This window comes from Empidonax traillii, unplaced genomic scaffold (genome assembly GCF_003031625.1).
Source record: "Empidonax traillii isolate 1590-97213 ecotype Southwest subspecies unplaced genomic scaffold, ASM303162v1 scaffold240:size1935192, whole genome shotgun sequence".
In the NCBI taxonomy this organism is placed as follows: Eukaryota; Metazoa; Chordata; class Aves; order Passeriformes; family Tyrannidae; genus Empidonax; species Empidonax traillii.
Genome location: NW_020955433.1, coordinates 1,906,366 through 1,927,776, shown reverse-complemented (window position 1 = coordinate 1,927,776; position 21,411 = coordinate 1,906,366). Strand labels below are relative to the sequence as shown.

Genomic DNA, 21,411 nt, shown 5'->3' with positions numbered 1-21,411 from the left:
TTTTTTTTTAATCTGCCCTCTTAAAACAACAGGAATGCTGTACTGGCCCTCAGCCAGCCGAAGCTCAGCAAGCAGGGTAAAATTTCAGTTCAGATTTACGGGAAGGTGTTGGGAGTAAAAATCTGGTTTGGTGAGTTTAAGGCAGGGAGTAGTCAAGAGACAACCTTGCTACTGTGAGTGCGGAGAGAAAGAGAGGAGGAAGGGGGGGGACTATAATAAAAAACACCCAGGCTGTGGATTAGAGACCAATTTTTCCCTGTCCGAGTTTCCGTGCGTTGTTCCTGAGCTCTTGCAGCCTTATCGAGTTTGTAGGCAGAAAGTCGGGTCTGGGGTGGAAGAGCTGCGCGGTGCCGGCAGGGAGCTCAGCGCCCCGCTCAGCGCCCTGGAATGTGCGGCTTAGGGCAGAGGCGAGCAGGGGCTTTGGCTTAGCTGGTACTAATTGCAAGTTTTAGTGCTCAAAAACTCTGGTTAAAAAAAAAAAAAAAAAAAAAAAAAAAAAAAAAAAAAAACAACCAAGGGAGGGGGTTAACACTGGGAGAGCTGGAGAGCTGTTGCTCCAAGCAGCAGTGCAAGGAGTTGCTCAACTCTCATTGAGCAGCGCGATAGGAAGGACAATGCGTTAGGTCGCTGCCCCAAAACGTTGCCGCTGCTGCGAATGGTGCTGGGCGCTGAGGTGGGCTCCAGGTAGGTACTGTCGCTTTTCGGTTTGCTCCGCACTTGCTCTGTCCTTACCTGAGGATTGGATTGTCCTTTACTCTTCTGTGATTGGGTTGACAATGTAAGCAAACAGAAGTTCACTCAGAAAACACATTTAAAAGTATTTTAAGAGGGGGAAGGCAAATGGAGAGGACTGCAGAAGTTCTCGGTGAAGTTTTGTTGACTCTCTCCAAGTGACAGATTTCTGGTGATTCTGAAGAAAGATGAGAGGCAGAAGCAGGTATTAAGTAAGGATAGAGTGAGAAGTGATTTGCAGATCTGAGAGTTTTAAATTAAAAGATATATATTTCTCCATGTCAAAGAAAAAACACGGCTGGATGTGCCTGACGTCTTCGGAGTCAATTTCGGAAAGAGTATTTTGTTTGTATGGCTGCGTCTTCTTTTTGAACATTTAAAATATTGTAGTTTTTACGGAACGCAGAGCTGTGGTACAAGTGACAGGGAAGTGACAAGAGGGCTCTGAGGCTGCTCTCTGCCAGTCTGTTATAGACATTAGCATAAGAATGGGATCTTATCTGTGAAAAGTTTCTGAAGACTATTTAAAATACATGTATCGATCAGGAGGTCAAGCATCTCCTTCGTGCTGAGGTATGTGTGATTAGATGAGAAATACCAGGTCTCCTTATTCACATTAAAAGAAATAGCAGATTTAATTTTTTTTTATTTTATTTTAGTTTTTTAGTTATTATATATTTTTTTTTAAATTTATTAAGGTTACACAGCTCATTTCTTCTTAGGAATGTTAAAGAAAACTTTGAGCTAAAGCCAAACTATTGTAACAGTTAAAGATGGGCTGGGACCTAACAGGTCGCAAAATCCCTCCTAAATGTTATGAGCTCAACTGGGCTGACCAGGCAAAGGGCAGGAGCATTAGACGAGGCTGAAATGAGCCGCCTGAGGCTAACGCAAGTTGAGCATCCGTGCTCTTATGTGCCTCCTAGACTTTGCAAATGATAATTTGGACAAGCCTGCAATTATTCCTTACCAGTCGGGCCGAGTTCACATGATGCGAGAGGGGGAACTGGGTGCGTTTCGCAAGCGCGGCGGCCCCGGGAGGCCTCGGGACGGAGCGGGGGCTGCGCCCCGGACCCCGCGCCGCAGGTGCCGGGCCGGAGGGGCGAGAGGTCGCAGGCGGTGTTAGGCAGAGCCTGGTATACAGCTGGAAAACTGGAAGGCAGCATGTACTCTCAGAGGGCAAGGGGAGATAACGCCAGGAATGGGCCGCTTGGTGTCCGGCAGACTCGAAGCTAAAGCTAACAGACTGCTGTCTGGGAGATAACCAAGAGACAAACACTCTTTTAGCACATTCGTTCTCTCTCCCCGCACTCCCCGGCATATTCCCGCCCTGGAAGAGGTTGCTCTCCTGGCTTGCTTCAGAGCTGTGCATCCTGCTGGGAGCCGAGGGCACATGCTCCCACCTTGCCTCCTCGCCCGGGGAGAGCCCAGCTCCCTCCCGGGCTTTTGGGGGTCTGACCTCTTCTGAGACACCTACTAGGAGTTGTTAGGGAAATATTTGGAGTTGACTGGCATGTAAATAAGGTTGTTAATAATTTCTGAGTGTCCCTGCTGCAGCTGGGGATGCAAAATATTTGTTTGAAGTTTTAGAAAGTGAAGAAATGTGCTGCCTTCAATACAACAGATTAAAAAACCGTTGAAAACCTTGGAATAAAAGTATTTAATATAAGCAGTGGAGACGGTAGAGCTTTCAGGGAATACTGTTTCTGAGGCAGTTTGGTCTGAAACCTTGACCTTGTGTGGCCCATGCCTGGCCAGCTTCGGCAGGGCTACCTCTGGCACTGGGGTCTGCTTTTGCAGCTTCCCACATTTTGGAATTTTGGTTTCCTCCACATGGCAGAGCCCCTTCACTTTGAGCTCTGTGAAATGTTATACCCTCTTATGTGATAGCTGTGACACCATCTGACAGAGGCAGAGGGGTTTTCTTTTGCTTGTTAGGATATATTTTTCCCACTGTCAGCTCTTTCCCCCTGTAAAAATTAAGATCACTTGGGTAAAAAGCTGGAAATTATGCCTTTTTTGGTAGCTGAATGAAAATATATAATCCCAGCAATATAGATGTCAATTCTTGCTTCTACCATCATAGGCTTTTAGTGGCTGTGACAACAAATGAAGTTGATTTTTATGGTCGTAAGTGAATACTGAATTCCTGTTCACTGGGTTGGCAATGGCATAGTCAAAATTTATTAATATCCTACAGCTAGAGAAGAAGATCTAGGGGTTACTGTGGAGTGGGTACGTGAGTACCTGTTGATTTACCATAGGAGCCCACAGCACTGTAAGACTGACAAACTCCAGCAGATGTTATACTACATCTATAGTGAAAAAACCCCCATAATCTTGGCTTTTTAATTCAAACTGCTGGCCCTGATCATGTGTACATAGCTTCCCAAAATAACATTGCTCTGTTTTATTGAGAAATTTAATAGGGGCAAGTATGTGTTCTTTGTGAAGAAATGCTGCCACATCCTGCTAATGTTGGGAAAAAAATCAATTACTTGGGTGGGCAAAAAGATCAGGTTTGCTTTGTAGCAAGGAAGCAGATCTGACAGATTAACTATGAAGAGTCTATCTCCATGCCAGTATATGGGTGTGTGTAGTTGCCTCTTTTGTAAAGAAGTTGGAATCTCCAAATTACCAATGACCTAAAATCACAAATCCTTCCTTATATTGTAATCACTTCAAAATTTGTTTCATATGGGGATTTTTAAGTGCAATTTTCAAGGTTGTAAAACAAATCCTGTGAATGGAATCTTTTTGTGTGCTCCTTTAGCAGAAGAAAGGACTCTGACCTTTAACTTTTCAGTATGAGACCTAAAATAATATTCTTTCTGCTGTTGTAATTTTTTTCAATAAAATGCTTCTGGGTACACCTAGCTCTTGCCAAGATCAAGAACATCTCAGTAGCCTTGCTGAGACAATGCAGGCTTTGTATAGCTGTGGCTGGTAGGGTTTTGGTGACACAGTAAACTTAACAGAGCAAAGCAACTTCTTGGTAACTGCTAAGCTGACTACCTGATATTTGAGGGCAATTCTTGTCCTTTTGAGGCTTCTATTTGCCATGATCACAAGCAAGATTTTGCTTGAAAAGGAGAAAGAGATTTCTGATTATTTTAAAGTGTGTTTTACATACTAGTAGTCTGGATGTTATCTTTCATCTAGATAGGTCATAAAGCTGAGACAAATTCAGCACAGACAGGCTTATTTAGCAAAAGATAGAGAGAAACTACAAATGCCCAAGAATCCTCAACCAATAATGAGACAACAGAAACTTTCATCTGTTTCCAAAGGGGGAATGGCTTAACCAACCACTGACAACCCAAATGCTTTCTATTGTATTTGCCAATGTTAGGGCCACTGGGAGGTTTACTCTGGAGAAGCAAAACCCCAAGTGATGTAGCTCAGGATTTGCGTTCATATTTTGGGCCCAATGGATATGCTTGAGTTCTGCCTTTGAAATGAACTGAAATACTTCCTCTGCATTTTTATCTTTTACTAGAGAAACTTAATAAGCTCCACCACAGGTCAGGGTGAGGGTTGAGTTTCAACAAGTTGATTCTCAGTAACATTCAAGATGCCATTAATGATTGCTGTGTCATAGACCTGGGATTCCTGACCTGGGTGTTTCTGCTGTGTGTGTACCTGCTCTGCAGGCAGAGCGGAAGGACTGTCACTGCCATGCGGCGTTTATGCATGAAATACCTGGTGAGAGGCAAGAGGTGGATTAGATGTGGGTGGAGCACAAAGAAGTGGTGAGGGGGTCACCTGGGTACAGAGTGAGCACAGCATGCCAGCAGACTGGCTGATGTTGCACTATTTCAGCAGCAAGAGAAAGATTTTAGAAGGAATTTAGGAGAGGTGAGCAAAGTTCCTCTGCAGTTATGACCAGGGAGGTAGTCCAAGGGAGGAATTATGAGGGAAAACAGAAAGGCACTTGTTGGGAAGCATAAAGCGGGTGTTGGAAAGCTGCAAATGGCACCCATTTGTGCTATTCAGCTCTGCCTGCCTCTGCAAGCACTGTGCATAAGGACACCTTTTATTTTACTTGTTAGACAATGGAGATATGGTCAACAGGAGCACAAAAAAATAATGGCACTCAAAGCTATGAAAATGACCCTCGAAATAGTAGTTTGAAGATGAAACAGTGGCTCAAGATTGTAGATCAACAGCAGATCAGTTATGAAAGTAGAAAAAGGATGTTGCCATTAATGAGCTAATGTGAGGGTGAGACCCCAGAGAAGTGTCTAAGCTATGAGGGCGCATGGAATAGCCAATATCTTTGAGATGCAAGCAGAAATCATCAACAGATCTTAGCTGTACCTTGAAAGCAAGGCTGCCCAAATAAACTCTGTGCCCTGCCTGCAAGCTGAGCAGAAATGGTCACTGTGGAAAGGAGAGAAAAGAGACCTTGGGTGTCCCTTGAGAGTGGGGGTATTACAGACTCTGTTTAATCCATGCTGAGCTGGAAGCCATGGCTAGGTTTTCAGCAGACAGTCTTTCAGTCTTTCTATCAGAAAAGGTGAGTTAAGGGCATTGGCTGGACTGGATATTGTGGGGAAGCAAATTGAAGGAAGTGGAAAAGTAGGGAGAATTTGCAATTTAACTTGGTGGAAGTATTAGGGTTAAAAGCAAAAGTGAAGGCATCAGGGTTGATGGAGTGGAAATCACAGAAAGGCTGAATGGTGGGACATAATGGAGGAGCCTAATGGATGGTGCTGAATGGGACCACTTGAAGGTTAGTGCAGGGAAAATTCAGCAGTAGAGAGACTTGAGCCTGAACAGTGCATGACAAATAAACAGGTTTGTTGGGTTTTTGTTGTTGTCGTTGTTCCTGTGAGGTTTTTTGGGGAGGGAGGAGGGGGCAGGGGAAAGCAGGGGTTGTTTTGGGGTTTTTATAAGAAAAGAAAAGGATCCAAGCAGCAGAGAATGGAATAGATGAGATGGACACAGCATGACCGGGGGCTGATATAGGTCATCAGCATAAATCAGCCACAGTGAAAAGAGAAAAATGGAGAATCAAAACCGGAAGAGGAAGGTGATGGGCTTGGAGGAAGGGGAGGCATCTTCTGTGAAGGGAAGGGAGGAAATGAGAAGTGAGGGATCCTTGAAAAGAGGAGGAGGAGGAGGGATAGAGCAGGGAAAAGGTCAACTCACTAAGTCTGATCCCAGTTACAGAAAATGTGAGGCAGACGTGCTTCATTAGGGTTTGAAAGCCATACTCAGGATTTCAAGACCTGTAAGGAGGGAAGTATGAAGAGACTGTGGCTAACAGGTCTTTAAAGCTGGAGGGTGTGCTGGGGTGACAAACAGGTCATGAGGACTGCACAGCATGCAGGGTGCGACTGAGGGAACTCTCCAGCTTGGGAAGGGAGTAAAAGCCAGAGCTGGGAAAAAAGGCATGAAAGACAAGGAGAGAAGATAGAGTGAAACACGAACAGGCATGCAGGGACATGTCCTCTAGATGTTTCTGCAACAAAAGAGCACATTCAACTCACCTCAATAAAATATTAACATTATTACCATGACTTGAGGCCATGTCCACGTCATGTGCATGCTCCTGGCAGTAAAATTTCTGTTGACAGTGTATGCTGAAATTTCCCCAGAGTTCATAAACTGCTATCCACACCCTAATGTGAGTGCTAGTCCCCACAGGAGGTGTTTTTCACTGTCATTAGCATTTCCTTAAAAGTAGTGTTAATATAGTGCCTGAAGCTCAGAGGAGCATAGTCACAGGTAAAGCTGCAAGCAGAGGTAGACTTAATGGGTCAGTGTATTCAAACTTTTGGGACTACCATATAGTCTGTGGTTCTGGAAGAGGGACTCTGCCCTTGGCTTCTTGGCCTCATGAAGAAAAGACACTGACTTGCTGAGAGCACGTTCGATGGATGGTAAGCTGGAGGCCCCCCAGTCTGGGTCAAGGAGATCTGAATGTGCTTGTTGTTGCTGCCATGCGTGGTGTCTTAGTCAGTGTTTACGAAGTAAATGGGAAGAGGAGATGCTGCTGACAAGGTTGTCTGCTCACCCTAAGCACCCAGGCCCAGGGTGGCTGCAGACATACCCAGCGGTGTTGCACAACCCCAGGGCCCAGAAGCAAGCTTCAACCTGGGCATGGCCCCAACAGGCCACAGTTGTCCTGCAAGGAAGGAAAAAAAAAAAAAGTAATTTTCATAGAGGATAGTTGTATTGAGCAATAATAAGCAAAAAGGCTTCTACGTGCTTCTTACACATACTGAAGTTCCAAGTCTCAGCTTACCTGTGTGACTCACAGGTCAGACGTGTGGGTGTAGAATAAATCTTCCTAAGCACCACAGGGGTGTCAAGGGGTGTCTGGGATGTCAGGAGAGTGCCCTGCCTCCTGTGGTATATGATCAGTGGGAACAGGGTCCAAGACAGGCAGCAGTTTTTGAACATGCATGTGACTGTGCTGCCCTGCTCCTCTCTGCCTTGCAACGTGCCAGCCTGTGGCTCCTGGAGCCCTTCCTGATGTTGGAAGGTCTTTTCTCTGACCTGTGTTTTGTCACAGGTGTTTGCAGGTCCTTATTGCAGAGACCATGGTCAGTCTATATTTCTCTGGAAAGCTCTGGTTTTCTGCAGGTAGTCGTCTGCAAACTTACACTTCTGGTAAGCAGCAAGACAGACTGGCAAATAGTTTCGGTTTTTACTGTCTGCTGACCTCATGAGTCTAAGTAAGAAAATTCCTGTTGAAATTCCTGTGCAAATTCCTGGCCATTCCCATGGCCACCTGCCTGGGTGAAAGTTTATCAGGTCACTGTCTGGTTGATATACGGGGCTCTGTATTAAACCTGCAGCTCTGAGGGATGTGGAATGTACTGCCAGAAGCCCTGAGTAGGTGCATTTAAGTATTGCTAGACTGGAGGCACTGGTGGCCTTGTCTATTGGTTTTTGTATCAGAATAAGAAAAGCCCAGGGAAAGTGTTTTGCTCATAGAGCAGTTCCAGGGCTTTCCCACCTTAGCCCCACCACCTCCTCAACCTCCCCTTGTCCCGTTCCTCCCCCCATCCCCCCATCCTGAGCATTATCTGGAGTTTTAACAGCGTGTTTTTGATTCCTGTCATCTCCTAAAGATGAGTTTGTGCTGGTGTGCTAGTGGGAAGAGAGGCACCATTAAAAGACGTTAGGGATTTGAAAGGCATTACCTATGATCCTGCTGGGCCCTGAGCTATGGAGTTCTTGAGCACAGGTTGCTGTCACTGTTGTGGTGTCTATCCCACTGGCCTTTACCAAGGAAACTGAGCCAGATCCTGGCATTTCCATTTGTAGATCATTGAACTTTAAAGAAAAAAAAAAGTTTATTTATATAAATATGTAAACATATATAATATAAATATATATAATATGTATAAATATATATAACATATATTGTAGGTATCAAAACAAATCAGTCTGTCAGTTACTGTATTTACTTCTCTTTCAGGGGGGTGATCTCGATGGGATCATTTTCCCCCACTGTGCCATAGTTTCCCCACCAAGAGACAGGAAGTATGTATTTTTTTCCACTTCTCCTGTGATACACTAGAAATATACTCTTGAGGAGTGCCACAAGAGACAAGTAGTTAAAGAATATAGTAATAGTAATGGCCAGTCTTCGCGAACGAAGAACCGGGGAAGGTCTTTACACCTTCCAGCCTGCGCATTGGATTTTTTAGGTGAGACACAGTGTGCGCGGAACTGAGCCCACCCTTTAATCCTGAGGTTCATCTGCCGGGGCCAAGCACGCTTGGACAGTGGCAGTGAGGTCCTCAGAATGTAGATGGATTGCCTTATGGGCTAACGAGCTCCATCTGCTCAGGGAGGGGCCCCGACCGGGAATCGAACCCGGGTCTCTGCAGTGACAGTGCAGTGTCTTTTCCCCTAGACCACCGGGGGCTCCCAGTTAAAGAATATACTGCATATATAAAAGAGGTGATAGGGATGTACCATCTTCTATCATGAAGCATCTCTCCCTCTATGTTTTCAAACAGACACAACAGGTTTTTGTCTAAATAAATAAGTTGTGTAAAAATACAGGGTCTCCAAAGAAAATGAATCCAAAACTGCAGATGTGCAGTCTGCTTACCTGTAATAAACTTAATTTTATGAAAAATACCATGTATCTGTAAGCCCAGAAGGTTAGGTCTGCAGTAAAGCTTCATACTGGTAATAGTGAAAATCAGTTAAAGACTACAGCTCTCTGTGAATGCTGCTGGTACCCAAAACAGGCACTGCACAGAGGATTTGAAAGCCAGGGAGTAAGTTCATAGTAACTTTGGACACATCTTCATGTTTTTAATACATAGGCAACTGTATGTTCTCTTTTTCTTATACTCCAGAGTAATCAGAAAGGATCCTGCTGCAGTTTGGGAGCTCTAATCATGCCACTACAGGGTGGATATGAGGCTATCTGTCCCCTGTGCCCTAGGAATACCCACAAACAGGTTGGACAAGCCCTGTTCAGAGCTGAGGCCAGTGCAAAGAGGATTAGATAAGCTTGCTGGTTGCTGTTGTGCAAGTTTCTTTCGGAGTTCTGTATTCAAAGCAAAACTTGACCAAAGCCACAGAACCAAAACTCCTCTGTGGCCGGACTCCATCCATACAGTGCAGTATGGCCATCAGCGTGGAGCACCTACTGCTCGCTCGCCGCTTCCCCATCCTCTGATGTTCACCTTCACCCTCTGGCACTGGTGCCAGCTTCTAGGGCCTTCACACTCTCACTGGCTCTGTCTGTGTCAATCAGTGAGTTTGGGTCCATGGTCTGAGATCCCAGCGCAGGACGCACGTTTGCAAGGATGCGAAGTGAGTGGTCTGTGAAACACCAGGTCTTACACAGGCCGGTTCAGAGCATTAGACAGCTGGATGCAGAGACGTTGAGACCATGGGAAAGCAGAAGGATGAATCCCCTACCCCCTTAATCAAATACCGAACAATGAGATGAACAGCATTTTGTTGCTCCTTCTATAGATCCAAACCACTTCTATCACATTTCCTCTTTGCCTAATCTTATTGGTTTTGTGTTGCAATCCTTGCTGTGCTTCCCTATTTCCAAATCAAAGCACAATCTTTCTGCAAAAAAATCTGAAAGCTGTCTCTATTTTGAAACGTGGCCTGGTTTAAACAAAGAACATCAGGTGGTGGTGAACTCATTGGTTTGTTAATCCTTACCTGGAAAGTAACTGATGCCAAAATCATTGCTTTCTTAAAGCTCTTGCAAATGTCAATCAACATTAAGTGAAGGTTTCTTCTGAGTTCACATATACTGTTGTATGTGTATGTGCAATAAGGGGCAGAACAAGCCAGGCAAGAAGTGAAAAGTATATGAATGACTGGTTTTGCAGGAAAAGCACCCGTATAAACTTAGGAAACCTGGGTTCACGTCCCTGCCTTGCCATAGAAAGTTACATGCCCGAGTTAACAATGGCACAGTCAAGTGGGTTGTTTCTGATTGTTGTAGATATCTGTTTTGTGGTTACTGGTCTCTGCCAGTATAACTGAACATCCCATAGGATCGTGACAACTTGCAGCAGGATCTGCTGTGGCCAAACTGTGGGTAGCTTTAGCAAGTCTCAGGTATTTTTTCTGGTTTGGCTTATGCCTCCATTTTGATAGGCTTGGGCAGTTGTGCATGGGCAGTTGTGCTGTAAGAGCCCTGGGGAAGGATGAGGGAAGGTGCCAATCACAGTTGGACACATAACCCAAAACTGTGGCAACCCTTGGGCTCCCTTCCTCACCCACCCTTCCTACACTATCCTCACTCAGCATCCCCACAGACCTAGGATGAGGGAGACTCTGGGAAGCACTGCTGGTGTTTCACAGGTCTTTGTTACCACCAATAGCACAAGCTGGCAAGGAACTGCCCAGCTGGCTGCATTTCATGATCCAGCTGTGTCCCTGTGAAGTGAGAGCAAGGTCCTGCTGCCAGAGCAGTGAGCAGCACTTGCTGGGAAACTACACGGATGGGGGAGAGCCATGAGTCCCCAGGGTGCAGGTGGTGATAAGTCCCAGGTTTCTGCTTCAGATCACTGGTTTTGGAAAAGCAGTTTGAAATGCATGACTAAAGGGCCTGTAGCTTTAGTGTTAATAAATAGTTATAACTGTTGTAGCCCACTGTGGAAAAAAACTGCATACAATATAACCTACAGAGATTTGGGACTGTTAACTGCTCCAACTGCATGAAACTTTACATCCAAAAGTTCCCATTGCACAAGCAAATGTAAAAGGAGGAAGACAGAGCAGCTTGGGTTAGTCAGGATGTCCTGCGTTTTCTAGTAGGAGAGTATTTCCATTTGTTCATAATTTTGCAAAGCTTTAATTCCCTGCATTGAAACATTGCATGGCAAAATATCTGCCTGGGGCCTGTGAATTGTTCTTCGTTTTCCTGGATAGGGGCCCAGGAGACTCTTAGCCTAAAATGGTTTGACTATTTCTGAAAATCAAAGTTGGAGAATGTGCTTTTTTCAAACCTTTACAACCTCTTTCTAGGGCAGCGACTTGACCTCAAGTCGCTCTTGTGCAGGGGTACCCAGGTCTAAGCAGGATATAAACCTTTGAAAATCAGTTTCCATGTGTTTAGTAGCAACTTCAACTTTTAACATCCAAGTCCCAGAAACCACTGTTCACATGCCTATATTCCAAGCAAGACTTGATTTGCAGGTCTGGTCTGAGTTCAAGAACAGTATATGGGGCATCTAAAGGTAAAGCAAGCAAAAAACAATACTGGGGCTTGAGGCTCCAGAAGAGCAGGAAGGGAGGAGAAGAGAGACATGGAGGTAGGAGAGGAAAGAAAACTGTCAACCTGGAAAAGCTGATGAGGAGTCAGATGGCTGATAGAAACAGAGATTTGAGAGGATAACCTAATGTTCTCAGTCTCAGGAAAGACTGTGAACTGGTGGCTGGGCAGGAAGACAGAACATTTGGGAGCAAAGTCTGACATGGGGGGGGGGTTCTCAGGGCTAGAGACAATGAGTGGGGGAAGGAAATGCTGTGAGTTTGGGACACTGCTATTGGACAAGAGTAGGACCAGAAGGGGCACAAGGAGTGTGGACAAAGCCCAAACCAAAGTGCTTTGGGATGTGAATACAAAGCTTTTCCCACCTCCAACTTTCCCTTGGGAAGCTAGAAGGAATCGTCCTGCCTCTTCCCTCTTGCTGCAGCTGCCTTGCCTCAGTCATTTACTGTTACTCTGTGAAACAGAAGTCCATGTAGTAAATCTCATGTGCTCCCCCTCTGGTGGCACACACATCAGTAGGATGCCTCACGATGGAATTAGGGGTTGGTTTTCAGTTTGCATCAAAAAAAAAAAAAAAAACAGAGAAGCTTCAGAAACTGTGCACAGTTATATCCCACTCATAAAAAAATATGAAGTGTGGGATTCCGATAGTGCCAGATTTATAGTCTGCACAATCCTAATTTGCCTTCTGGTATGTATTATTATAGTATGATCTTGGGTTTTTGACACATTCTGTACTCATCCTTGCCATATACCGTGCATATAAAGGAGGGTGGTCAGTGGACTTTAATTGTTTTTTTCTTCTGCTATTCAGGATGTAAATGGTTCATGCTTTTGTCTTGCTTTGCTCTGAAGAGAGATTTAGAGAGATTTATTACTCTTGGACTTTTTAGTGGTGTTCATTGCTGTAACACTTAAATACTTACAAACAGTAATAAGATAATCTGCACAGCAACCATTTGATATTTATTTACTAAAAAAATAGGGACACAGGATATAAATTAAAAAGTTTGCCATAGTTTTGACCATACAGTTTAGGATGCTAGGGCCAGGCACAGGTGAACTTGCTTAGATAAAGGTTATTTTCACGGAACAGTGTGCTTTAGGGTAAACAATCTCTAGCTACAGGCTTATGTCAAGCTAAGAGGTTGTTTGGGGTGATCAAAAATACAAATATGCAAATAAGTTGAAGTGTTATTTCCATGTTTTCAAAGTAATGCATCCACATTTTTTTTGCTTTAGAATGAAATTTCATATAAAAAATTTCACCAAATTTAAAAATAGAAATGGGGTACAGAATTAAATGTTTGCCTTGAGGCAAAACAAATGGCCTCCACTTCAGTTACCAGTATGAGTCAGTCACACTGGTTGCCTCATGACTTTACTTTCCAGAAAACTTAGTTTTGCTTAAGATCCACATTTTCAAAGTTCATTTCCCAGCCAGTTCACTTGCCTTCTACGTTCTCGTTGCATCTGCAAGCAAATTGCAGACCAGAAAATGTTCCCATCTGAAAACAAGGAACATGCAGTTGGTCACCATCTGTACAAAGCTTGGTTAAAATGACTCGGCCAGTGATACACAGGATCCATGTGCAGGGTGAGGGCAGAAAGCTGTAATCAAGAGCCTCTTTATCTTCCTTAGCTGTGAGTTCCCATTTCTCGAAGTGCATCAGGCGCTGCGTCACCCTGTTGCCTCCGGCAGAATGTGGGAACAGCAGCCACCATTGGTGCCTGAGCACAGGTTCTCTGCAGGAGCAAGGCCACCCCCTGTACTGCATAGAGAGCAAAGGAGGCCACTGTCTCCCATGAGGGTCCAGAGCACTGTGAAATCCAATTTTCAGCCCCCATCTTCCAAATACGAGGTGCTCCAGGGAACCTTTGGCAATTTGCAGGGGAATCAGCACATTGCACCACTTGCACAGGTCTGCAGGATACATCCAAACCGAGGCTGGCACCTTTAATGGTGAAACATGGGAGTGGGGGAAGTAGTACCACCTGTCAGGCTGGAGGGTACCCAAGGAAAGCTATGCAATGCTTCAGTCCCTCCTGGGCTGTAAAGCTGTGTCAGGGTGCACCAGAGGCAAGTGGCTGGGGTGGGGAAATGCCAGCCCCCTGCCACTGCATAGTCAGGGATTTGTGGGGCCAGGAGGAGAACTCACAAGAAGAGACATCCTTGCTCAAATGTGGCAATACACCCTGTGCTGCTGAGATATTTGACTCTCCTTTTCCTGGTGGATGGTAATTGCAAGTGATAGTTACCTGAAGTTAAGCTGTTTTCAGCTGAAGAACAGGAGATTGGTAGGAGACTGAGATGATGCCACCACGGTCTCAGAGTAGCCCACTGCAGAATGCTGTCTCTCTGCTCTGCACTTTGCCTTCAGGCAGATTAGAGCTGAGGCACAGCTGTGCAAGGGAGATGTTTTCCCTCCTCTAAAACCATCCCCAAAACCTCTGTGACTCAAAAGGTGCAGGATCAGAGCCTGAATGGATTACATGTTCCAGCCTGTGTGAAATGGCAAAGCTTTGATTCTTTTAATATATTGTTCTAAAGAAGAAGTGGGAAAATGAAAAATGCTTGTTGCACTGTGACCTGCAGATATCAGAGGGAAGGCATCCCCTGGTCAACCAGCTTGAAGTCTGGAGTCAGTACTGAAGCATGCAGAGCAACCTTCCTCGTGCATAGCAAATGGCTGAAGATAGGGACAAAATCTGCCGAGTGGGCTGAAACACAGTGGATCATGCTGCAGCCTTCATCCAGCACACCTGAGTTGTGAACATGCTTGTGAAAACCAATGGGTGAATGACAAAAGGACCTCCCAAAAAAGCAGAAGAAGAGTTTGCACCTCTGATAGGGGTTAAAGCATTTAAACTCTTCTCCTAACCCCTCATGGTAGCGGTATGTTCCCTTTCACGCACCTGTGCCCGTCCTCACCAGCATTCTCTATTCTTGTGCAAGGTCACGGGCTCTGAGGAGGACCTGCAATGCCTGATGATTGCTTTGTAACATATGATAGTAACTTTTCAAAAAGTGAAGGATTGTCATTATCATTTCATGTCTGTTTTTATCATTTCATCCCTGTTCATTTAACAGGACAATCATAGAAAATGCAAGCCACCCTCTTCTTATCCTCAAAGCTTTGCTCAGGTCTGCAGGCTGGCCCAGCTATGTTGGCCAGATCATATTTAGTTCCTTCTTCTCCCCGAGCTTCACTCTTGCTTTCCCACACTGACAAAACTTCCCACCTGACCACCTTACTAGGAAACGATCCTGATCTGCTGGCCAGATTTTGCCTATCTAGACTGTATGTGTAGTGTGCTGATACAACAAACGGGGAAAACACAAGTCTGAATTTTGCATGAACCATGGCAGCTTGTAGTAGTGACCATTCATCAGAAGCTTACAGACACCTTGGCTGCATAATGGTGGCACGGAGAGCCTTTGTCTGCAGTGGTTATGGGCAATTACTTGAAACTGGTGAAAATCAGCATGTAGTTTTCTGGCTTTCAAAGCTGAATTGGCATCAACCCCCTTGGAGATAACATGCATTATTACTGTTGTACTTGAGCAGTGTTTTGGGTTTTTTTCCTTTGTATTCTCTCTGTTCAGACTTCGATTCAAAATTCCTTCTTTCCCTCTTGTTTTGGTTACCCTGTGTCTTAGTGCTTAGAGATTTTCTGCCCATATATTGAAAGTTTTTAAAGAAGAATTTCAGCAACACTCAGAGTTACCAGTAAAAGCCCTCTGCAGATTTTGACAGAAGGAGTTATATGAAATTACTTCTAATCTCTTTATCCTTGTCACACCACTCTGCTATGCAGTAATACAGCAAAGAATTTCCAGAAAGCGAAGGTTGGCGACTTACAATACCTACCAACTTGGTTGAAAAAATAATTAATAAAGGAATTGGGAGGTGAATTCAATCTGCTGCTGTGTTAGCTGGGGACAAAGGAGAGGAAAAGTGGGGAGAGAAGTCGAGAAAAAGTAAATGCTTTCTCAGGAATTTTTTTTTTTTCAAATAAAATCTTGAGGCCAAGCAAGCCATTTCCCTTAAAAGTTTAGATCCTGTTCTGAAAGTTAGAAAATGAAGCATTTTCGTTGGCTTTATCATGGCAGCTATCTATGGCATGTTGTTAATCCCTGTTAGAGTGGCAAAGCTGCAAAACAAATAACAGTATGTCCTTGAGTGCACCAGTTCTGTGCCTGACAGGTTTTCATTTTTCACCCCATTGCATAATGTTGGCACGCACATTCAACACGTAGCGTACAAAATTGTCTGGGTAGGGCTTGATCCTGCTTCCATTCAACTCAAGGGCAATACTCTTCCAGTTCTCAACAGAGGCAAGGTCAAGCTGTGTGCTGGAGCTGATGGCAGCCCAGCTGGGAAGCCAAGCAGCAATATTTTTTAAAAGGTCACCAGTCTTCCACTCAAGCCCAATCCTACCTGCATTTATTCATGCTAGGACTTAGCATTTGAAGTCCTATAGCAACCAATGACTTTTATCACTTGTCTGTTGTTTTCTCAGATTTATTTCCTTAAAAGAAAGAGAAAAAAAAAAAAAAAAAGGAAAAAGAACCCCCAGCTATTATTTCCTCCTGAAGTACACACATACAGAAAACAACATACTGATTTTCTTGTACTCTGTGTTTGTCAGTCTTAGCCAAGCATTGTGTGTAGGTGTTATGTGATTTAAAAAGTAAGGTGAAATGTGGGTGGGACTGAAAATGCAGTTGCTATTATTCATCTGTTTATGCCATCATCCACGTGTGATCAGGCTGTGATCTTGTGCATCAGCCTAGGAACCTACAGACTTCTTGAATCATCCTTCTGTAAAAGGGCCAGGAGATGTGCTATTTAATACTTCTCTAGATCAGCAAGATCTGTATGTACTACATTTGTATTTCATAGCTACAGCCAGCATCAGCCCACACATGTGATGAAACATCAGCATAGAAATCCGTACCTGTACTTTTTTCCCTTATGATATGCAAGCTCATCAGGATTCCAGCTGGGGTAAAGATATGTGTAAACAGCATACTTACCAAAAAGTGAAGATTTCGTAAAAATAGAACCATTTTTAAGTTTTGGTCAAGTTTGCAAAACAGTCTTATCTGTGTAAAAATAAAAATTCCAAGGAAAATATTTCCACTTTTCAATTTGGAGCACTTTATGTGGAAATTGAAGAAATTTTAAAGTGCTACAGAAAAAAATTAAACTGAAATTGACTTTTTTATTTAGTTGAGAAAAGCAAGTAAAAACAATATTTGCTATTTTTGTTTCCAGGGTCAACTTGTGATATAAACAAAAAAGGTTGTTTCTTCACCTCTAATTTTGATACTTTCACCTTCCCAGAAGGAGTAAAGATGTGGCACTGGCCTTACATTGCCAAACCATCCTCAGCCGGTTAGAGTAAGGAGTTTTTCCCTGGGAGTTCAATCCTGATTACTTCTTCAACTCCTTGGAAACTTACTCATGATGGTCACAGACCATCCAAAAATATTAAGTATAGATCCCTTATCACGTTTTTGCAGGCTCAACCACATTCCTGCTTTCACAGAGAACAGTTATTCTAGCTGCAGGCAGTACAAACATGTTGCAGTGCTAATTATTTGATCATCTGCCTCAATATTTCCAGATTTAAAAGATTTCTTTGTTCTGGTTGTATTAGGAGGGGTTTGGTTTTCTATCTCTGTTCCCCATTAGCTACATCTCTGCTAGTAAATCAAATGCGCCCAGAATTGCTCTCTGGCAGAGAGGCTTGTTGCCTCCAGAGGAGGATGCTGTCTTGCCTGCCAAAACCAAACGACTGCACCCAAACTGTGTGCTAGAAACAATCCAGAGCTCACCCTAACCCCCAGCCTCTCCCTGAGAGAGTGATATCTGCCTTCTAGTTTGGGCAACTGGTATTTAAATTACATGGGTCCAAAGTGTGCCAGCGGCTGTTCTGGACCTTAAAAGGTACAATTGGCTTCCAGCATCCAGGAAAGCTCACTGATGTGATTTGACTTCATTTACTTCTGTGGGGGTAGTTCTTACATGTCCTCCTTCCTTATTGGCACTGATCAGCACAACAGCCTTCTTTCAGAGGCTCCAAAATCAGGTGTATACTTATTATGTCCCCAAGCAAGATATTTATGTTCAAATAAAAGTATAATTAGTGCTAGCAGGTGTTCTAGAATGAAGCTGGTAGGGGAGAACAGTCATCAAGGTAAAAACCTGGGATTCATGGGATGTTTGCCCAGAAAGAAGCAGTGAAACAAGGCAGAATGACAGGTAGCAGCAGATGCTGATGGAGAGGGCTGCTGGCTGCTGCTGAACCGAACAGTTTCACTGGGAATAAAGTCAAGAATTTCTAAGCAGGCATAAGACATGAGTCTGTTTTCAAAGTGGGAGGAGAAGGCTGAAGGCTCTAATAGCGTGGTTTTGGTGAGGTTTTTTTGTAGGGAGGAAACATTTGTTCAGCACAAATATACTGTTACTCTAACTTCAGTTTTCCCTAATCTATCCTTACTGGGGGTGCTATTGCAAGCAGTTGCTTATCAGAAGAAGAAAACTGTTGACTTTTGATTCCCATGGAAACGCAAAAGAAGCTGATTCTTTATAAGGGAGAAGAACAGGGTTGCAAGTCACTGAGAGGCACAGACTTCTCAGCAGGTCAGTACAACAACAATGAGACTCGGCCAGTTTCCCAGTTCAGTAGCAGACAATCCTTCTGACCAAACTGTGGAGTTGTGCTGGTTGTGCTGTGCTTAGCCAGATTCTGGCACTCTTGGTATATACCTGTACAATTGATGGGCTATGGTAGTAAACTTACAGAATAATAGAAAATACCTACATTTCCTTTACAAGAAGAATACAGGAGATCAAGGCCAAATTTAATTAATTGTGGTTTTGCCACCTGTTTGTAGAATAAATATATATTCCCCTGCTACATGGTAATATTGAATTCAAGGGAGCACTATTTCTGATGGGATATAACTGATTTAACTGTCATCTGAGACTTTTGCTTCACAGATTAATTTTGTTATCCACTCCTTTCACTCCCACACACTATGGTAGCATTTTTTAGAATTAACAGCAACAACTTTGTTTCTCAGTTATGTCTAGTTTAACTAACATCTAATCCTCTTAGCTCTTATACCCTCACAAACAGGGATTTGTTTGGCTAAAAACTTTTCATTAGCCCAATCACATGGAGCAGGTATTTAACAACCCCAAGGCAAACCCATTTCAGACATGAGAGGTGTCTCTCCACCAGACTGGGAGAGCTAATTCTAGGAGCCCTTTGCTGCAGGCTGCAGAACTTGAATAGCAAGGTTGGTGAGTGGCTGGCACCCAGTTTTTCTACATAAGTGGGCAACATTCTTTAATGGTAATTTGCTGGCTCCAAACAGTGTTTCGTGATCCTTCACTAGCCCCTCGTCTCTGCTTTCCCTCCAAAGCAGCCCCTCAGTTTGTGCTTGCAGAAGTCAAGCCAGCTCTGAGGAGAGGCAAAGATCTTCTCATGGGATTGGTAAAATTGGTGAAGTCCTGAAAGGTTACTGGAACAAATAAACACATTAACAGCTGAGGATTGAACCTGCTGAACTTTTGATCTTAGTAAATAGAATCCAGAAGAAATACGGCTTGAGCAGCGTACGGGTCCTAACCCAGGAAGCACGGGGTCACTGCTGCAGGACAGGCAAGGCTGGGGGGAAAATGCTGATGCCAATGGGACCTGTGCTCCTGTGGTGCATGAAGCCAGTGAGAAAAGGAGCGGCTATCACAAAGTGGAAGAATGGACACCAGTGAAAAAGCAAGAGTAAATTGCTTGCATAATATGCTAAACATGTAATTATTAACTTGAGACTAGCACTTTTCCAGCAGTATTATCTTCCTCTGCTGTGTCTGCCACTGTGGGGTTTTTGAAACACCTGTGTTAGTAGGAGGGATGCTGACCAAGTCACCCCCATTGAGTGTACTGCCATGGAGTTATTTTGGCCTATTCTCATGTTACATTTGCTTTGTAGAATCTCAAAACATAGTAGACATAAATAAGTAAATAAGTGAGAAATAATATCAGCATTCTTTCACTTAATTTTAAAGTTGCTGAGAGTTGAGCCCTCCACATCTATTCTTTACAGCTTGACTTTGCAATATCATGGGAGCTTTCCTGGGCATCACCTTTAATTGACTGCCAATTAACCTGAGGTATTTGATACATTTGTCCCCACATTCTCCACATACTTGTTCCTGGCTCCAGCTGCTCCTCCCTAGGAAGCCAGTGCTTACCCTCAGAGCCGGGTGGCCCTGCCTCAGCAGGGGAGCAGATGCCTGGAAGGCTTGCATAGTGAGCAGGGCATAAAGACCTCTGGAGATGCCTTAGCACCCACAGACCCGTGTGGAATATGGCTGGCCAAGCTGTTTTTACAGATGTGGTTATGATGAGCTGCCCCTGCTGTAAACAATGAAAAATGTCCCCCTGTCCTGGTGTGGGAGGAAAACTGGGTAGCCACATGGAGCACATGTAAACACAGGATACCTGGTTTTATGTTCTAGCTAGACATAAAATCAGTTTTTAAGGAAATCATTCTGATGAATGGATGTAAAATCAATTGAAGATGGGTTGCCCAAGACCTGCATGATCAGGCAGGATTTCCATTACAGATCACTTGCTGAGAGAAGTTAAAATATCAAAAACATGAAGTATTAGAAATTGTTCCTTAGGAAGCCAGCTTTTAAAAAAGTCTGCTGACTGAGCTCACTTTCAGAGGGCAAGTGAAAAGCTTACAGAGTCCAGTTAGTTGTGTTATTTATCTCAGTAGCATCACATGCAGAATTTGCAGACAGCAATAAATATCTGAGTGCTCGCAGTGTTGATGATTTTCATATCATTAAAAAGTCCATTTTCTATCTTACTTACAGCTAACTGAAAGCAAACGATAAGCCTAATGAAAATGTGGCAGAATGATATGATGGAAAGGAAACATGAAGCCAGGTAGTATAATTAAAAGCTACTGAGTGCATCTGAATAATGAAGGGATCTCTAGCTTTAATAGTCCAAGTTTAGTACACCAAGTAAAGCAAAACCTTCTTACTTCGCAGAGTACTATGAAAAGAGCAATTGAGAGAAGAGAGCAATTCAGCACTTACATACTGGTTATTAAATATTTGGGGTCACTGGCCCATACCGAACTTTGTGTGGCTGCTGTGCTCAGCATGCAGCAAGGATGTCCAGGGACCCTGGGCAACAAGGACATTTTAGTAAATTCTTGAATCCCTTGGAAACAAGCAATGAAAACATATATGTGATACTCACCTTCTGGCTGAGTAGGTCAGGCTCAGGCAGAGACCACCATGGGGCGTTTTTTTGATTCAGGTCTATAAAATCCAGGGTGGTATGGAGTGAGTGACTGGGAGTGAGCTGTTCATGGTCTCTTCCAATGGAAGAGGTAGCAACTGTTGCTAAGTTTTAGGAGCCATTTTCAGAATAAAAGGAGATATTTCTTCATGCAACAATGCTGGAACTATGAAACTCTTTCCCAAAGGGTGTGACAGTTGCAGCAATATTTTTTAGAGAATCAAGGGAAGACTGGGCGAGTACTTGGAAGAGAGGTCCACCACTGGGCAAACTAGATCAGGCTGAAGAACTCCCCTAAGCTGAAAACAGTTGGAGGCTGGAAGAGGACTTGCAGACAAGATCACTTGCGTTCATCCTATTTTTGCTATTCTGCAGGGATCAGTTTGTGGTCACTGCTGCAGACAGGTTACTTGGCTGCATGAGCCCCAAAAATCTGAAATACTAACATTGTTTGTGTATTTTTATTTGGATGGTGAGTCAATTGTGTACCAGTTTTCTGATGTGTAGTCAAGGTGTTTTGTCTTCCCATCTGTCTCCAGCCTGAGCTGGAGGGGACAGCACTGCAGGGAGCAGTGGTACCACAGTACCTGGAGGGAAGCAGGTTATTCCCTCAGCCT

General features: G+C 43.9%; 1 protein-coding gene across 1 annotated transcript in view; it reads left to right on the top strand.

Annotated features, from left to right (window-relative positions):
• Positions 1 to 543: 543 nt before the first annotated feature.
• Positions 544 to 21,411, top strand: part of RBM47 (RNA binding motif protein 47) — a 77,296-nt gene continuing 56,428 nt past the window's right edge. Inside the window, exon 1 of the mRNA XM_027888555.1 lies at positions 544 to 684. Within this exon, the coding sequence (XP_027744356.1) occupies positions 656 to 684 (29 nt within the window). The 5' untranslated portion in view covers positions 544 to 655. The remainder of the gene's footprint in view (positions 685 to 21,411) is intronic.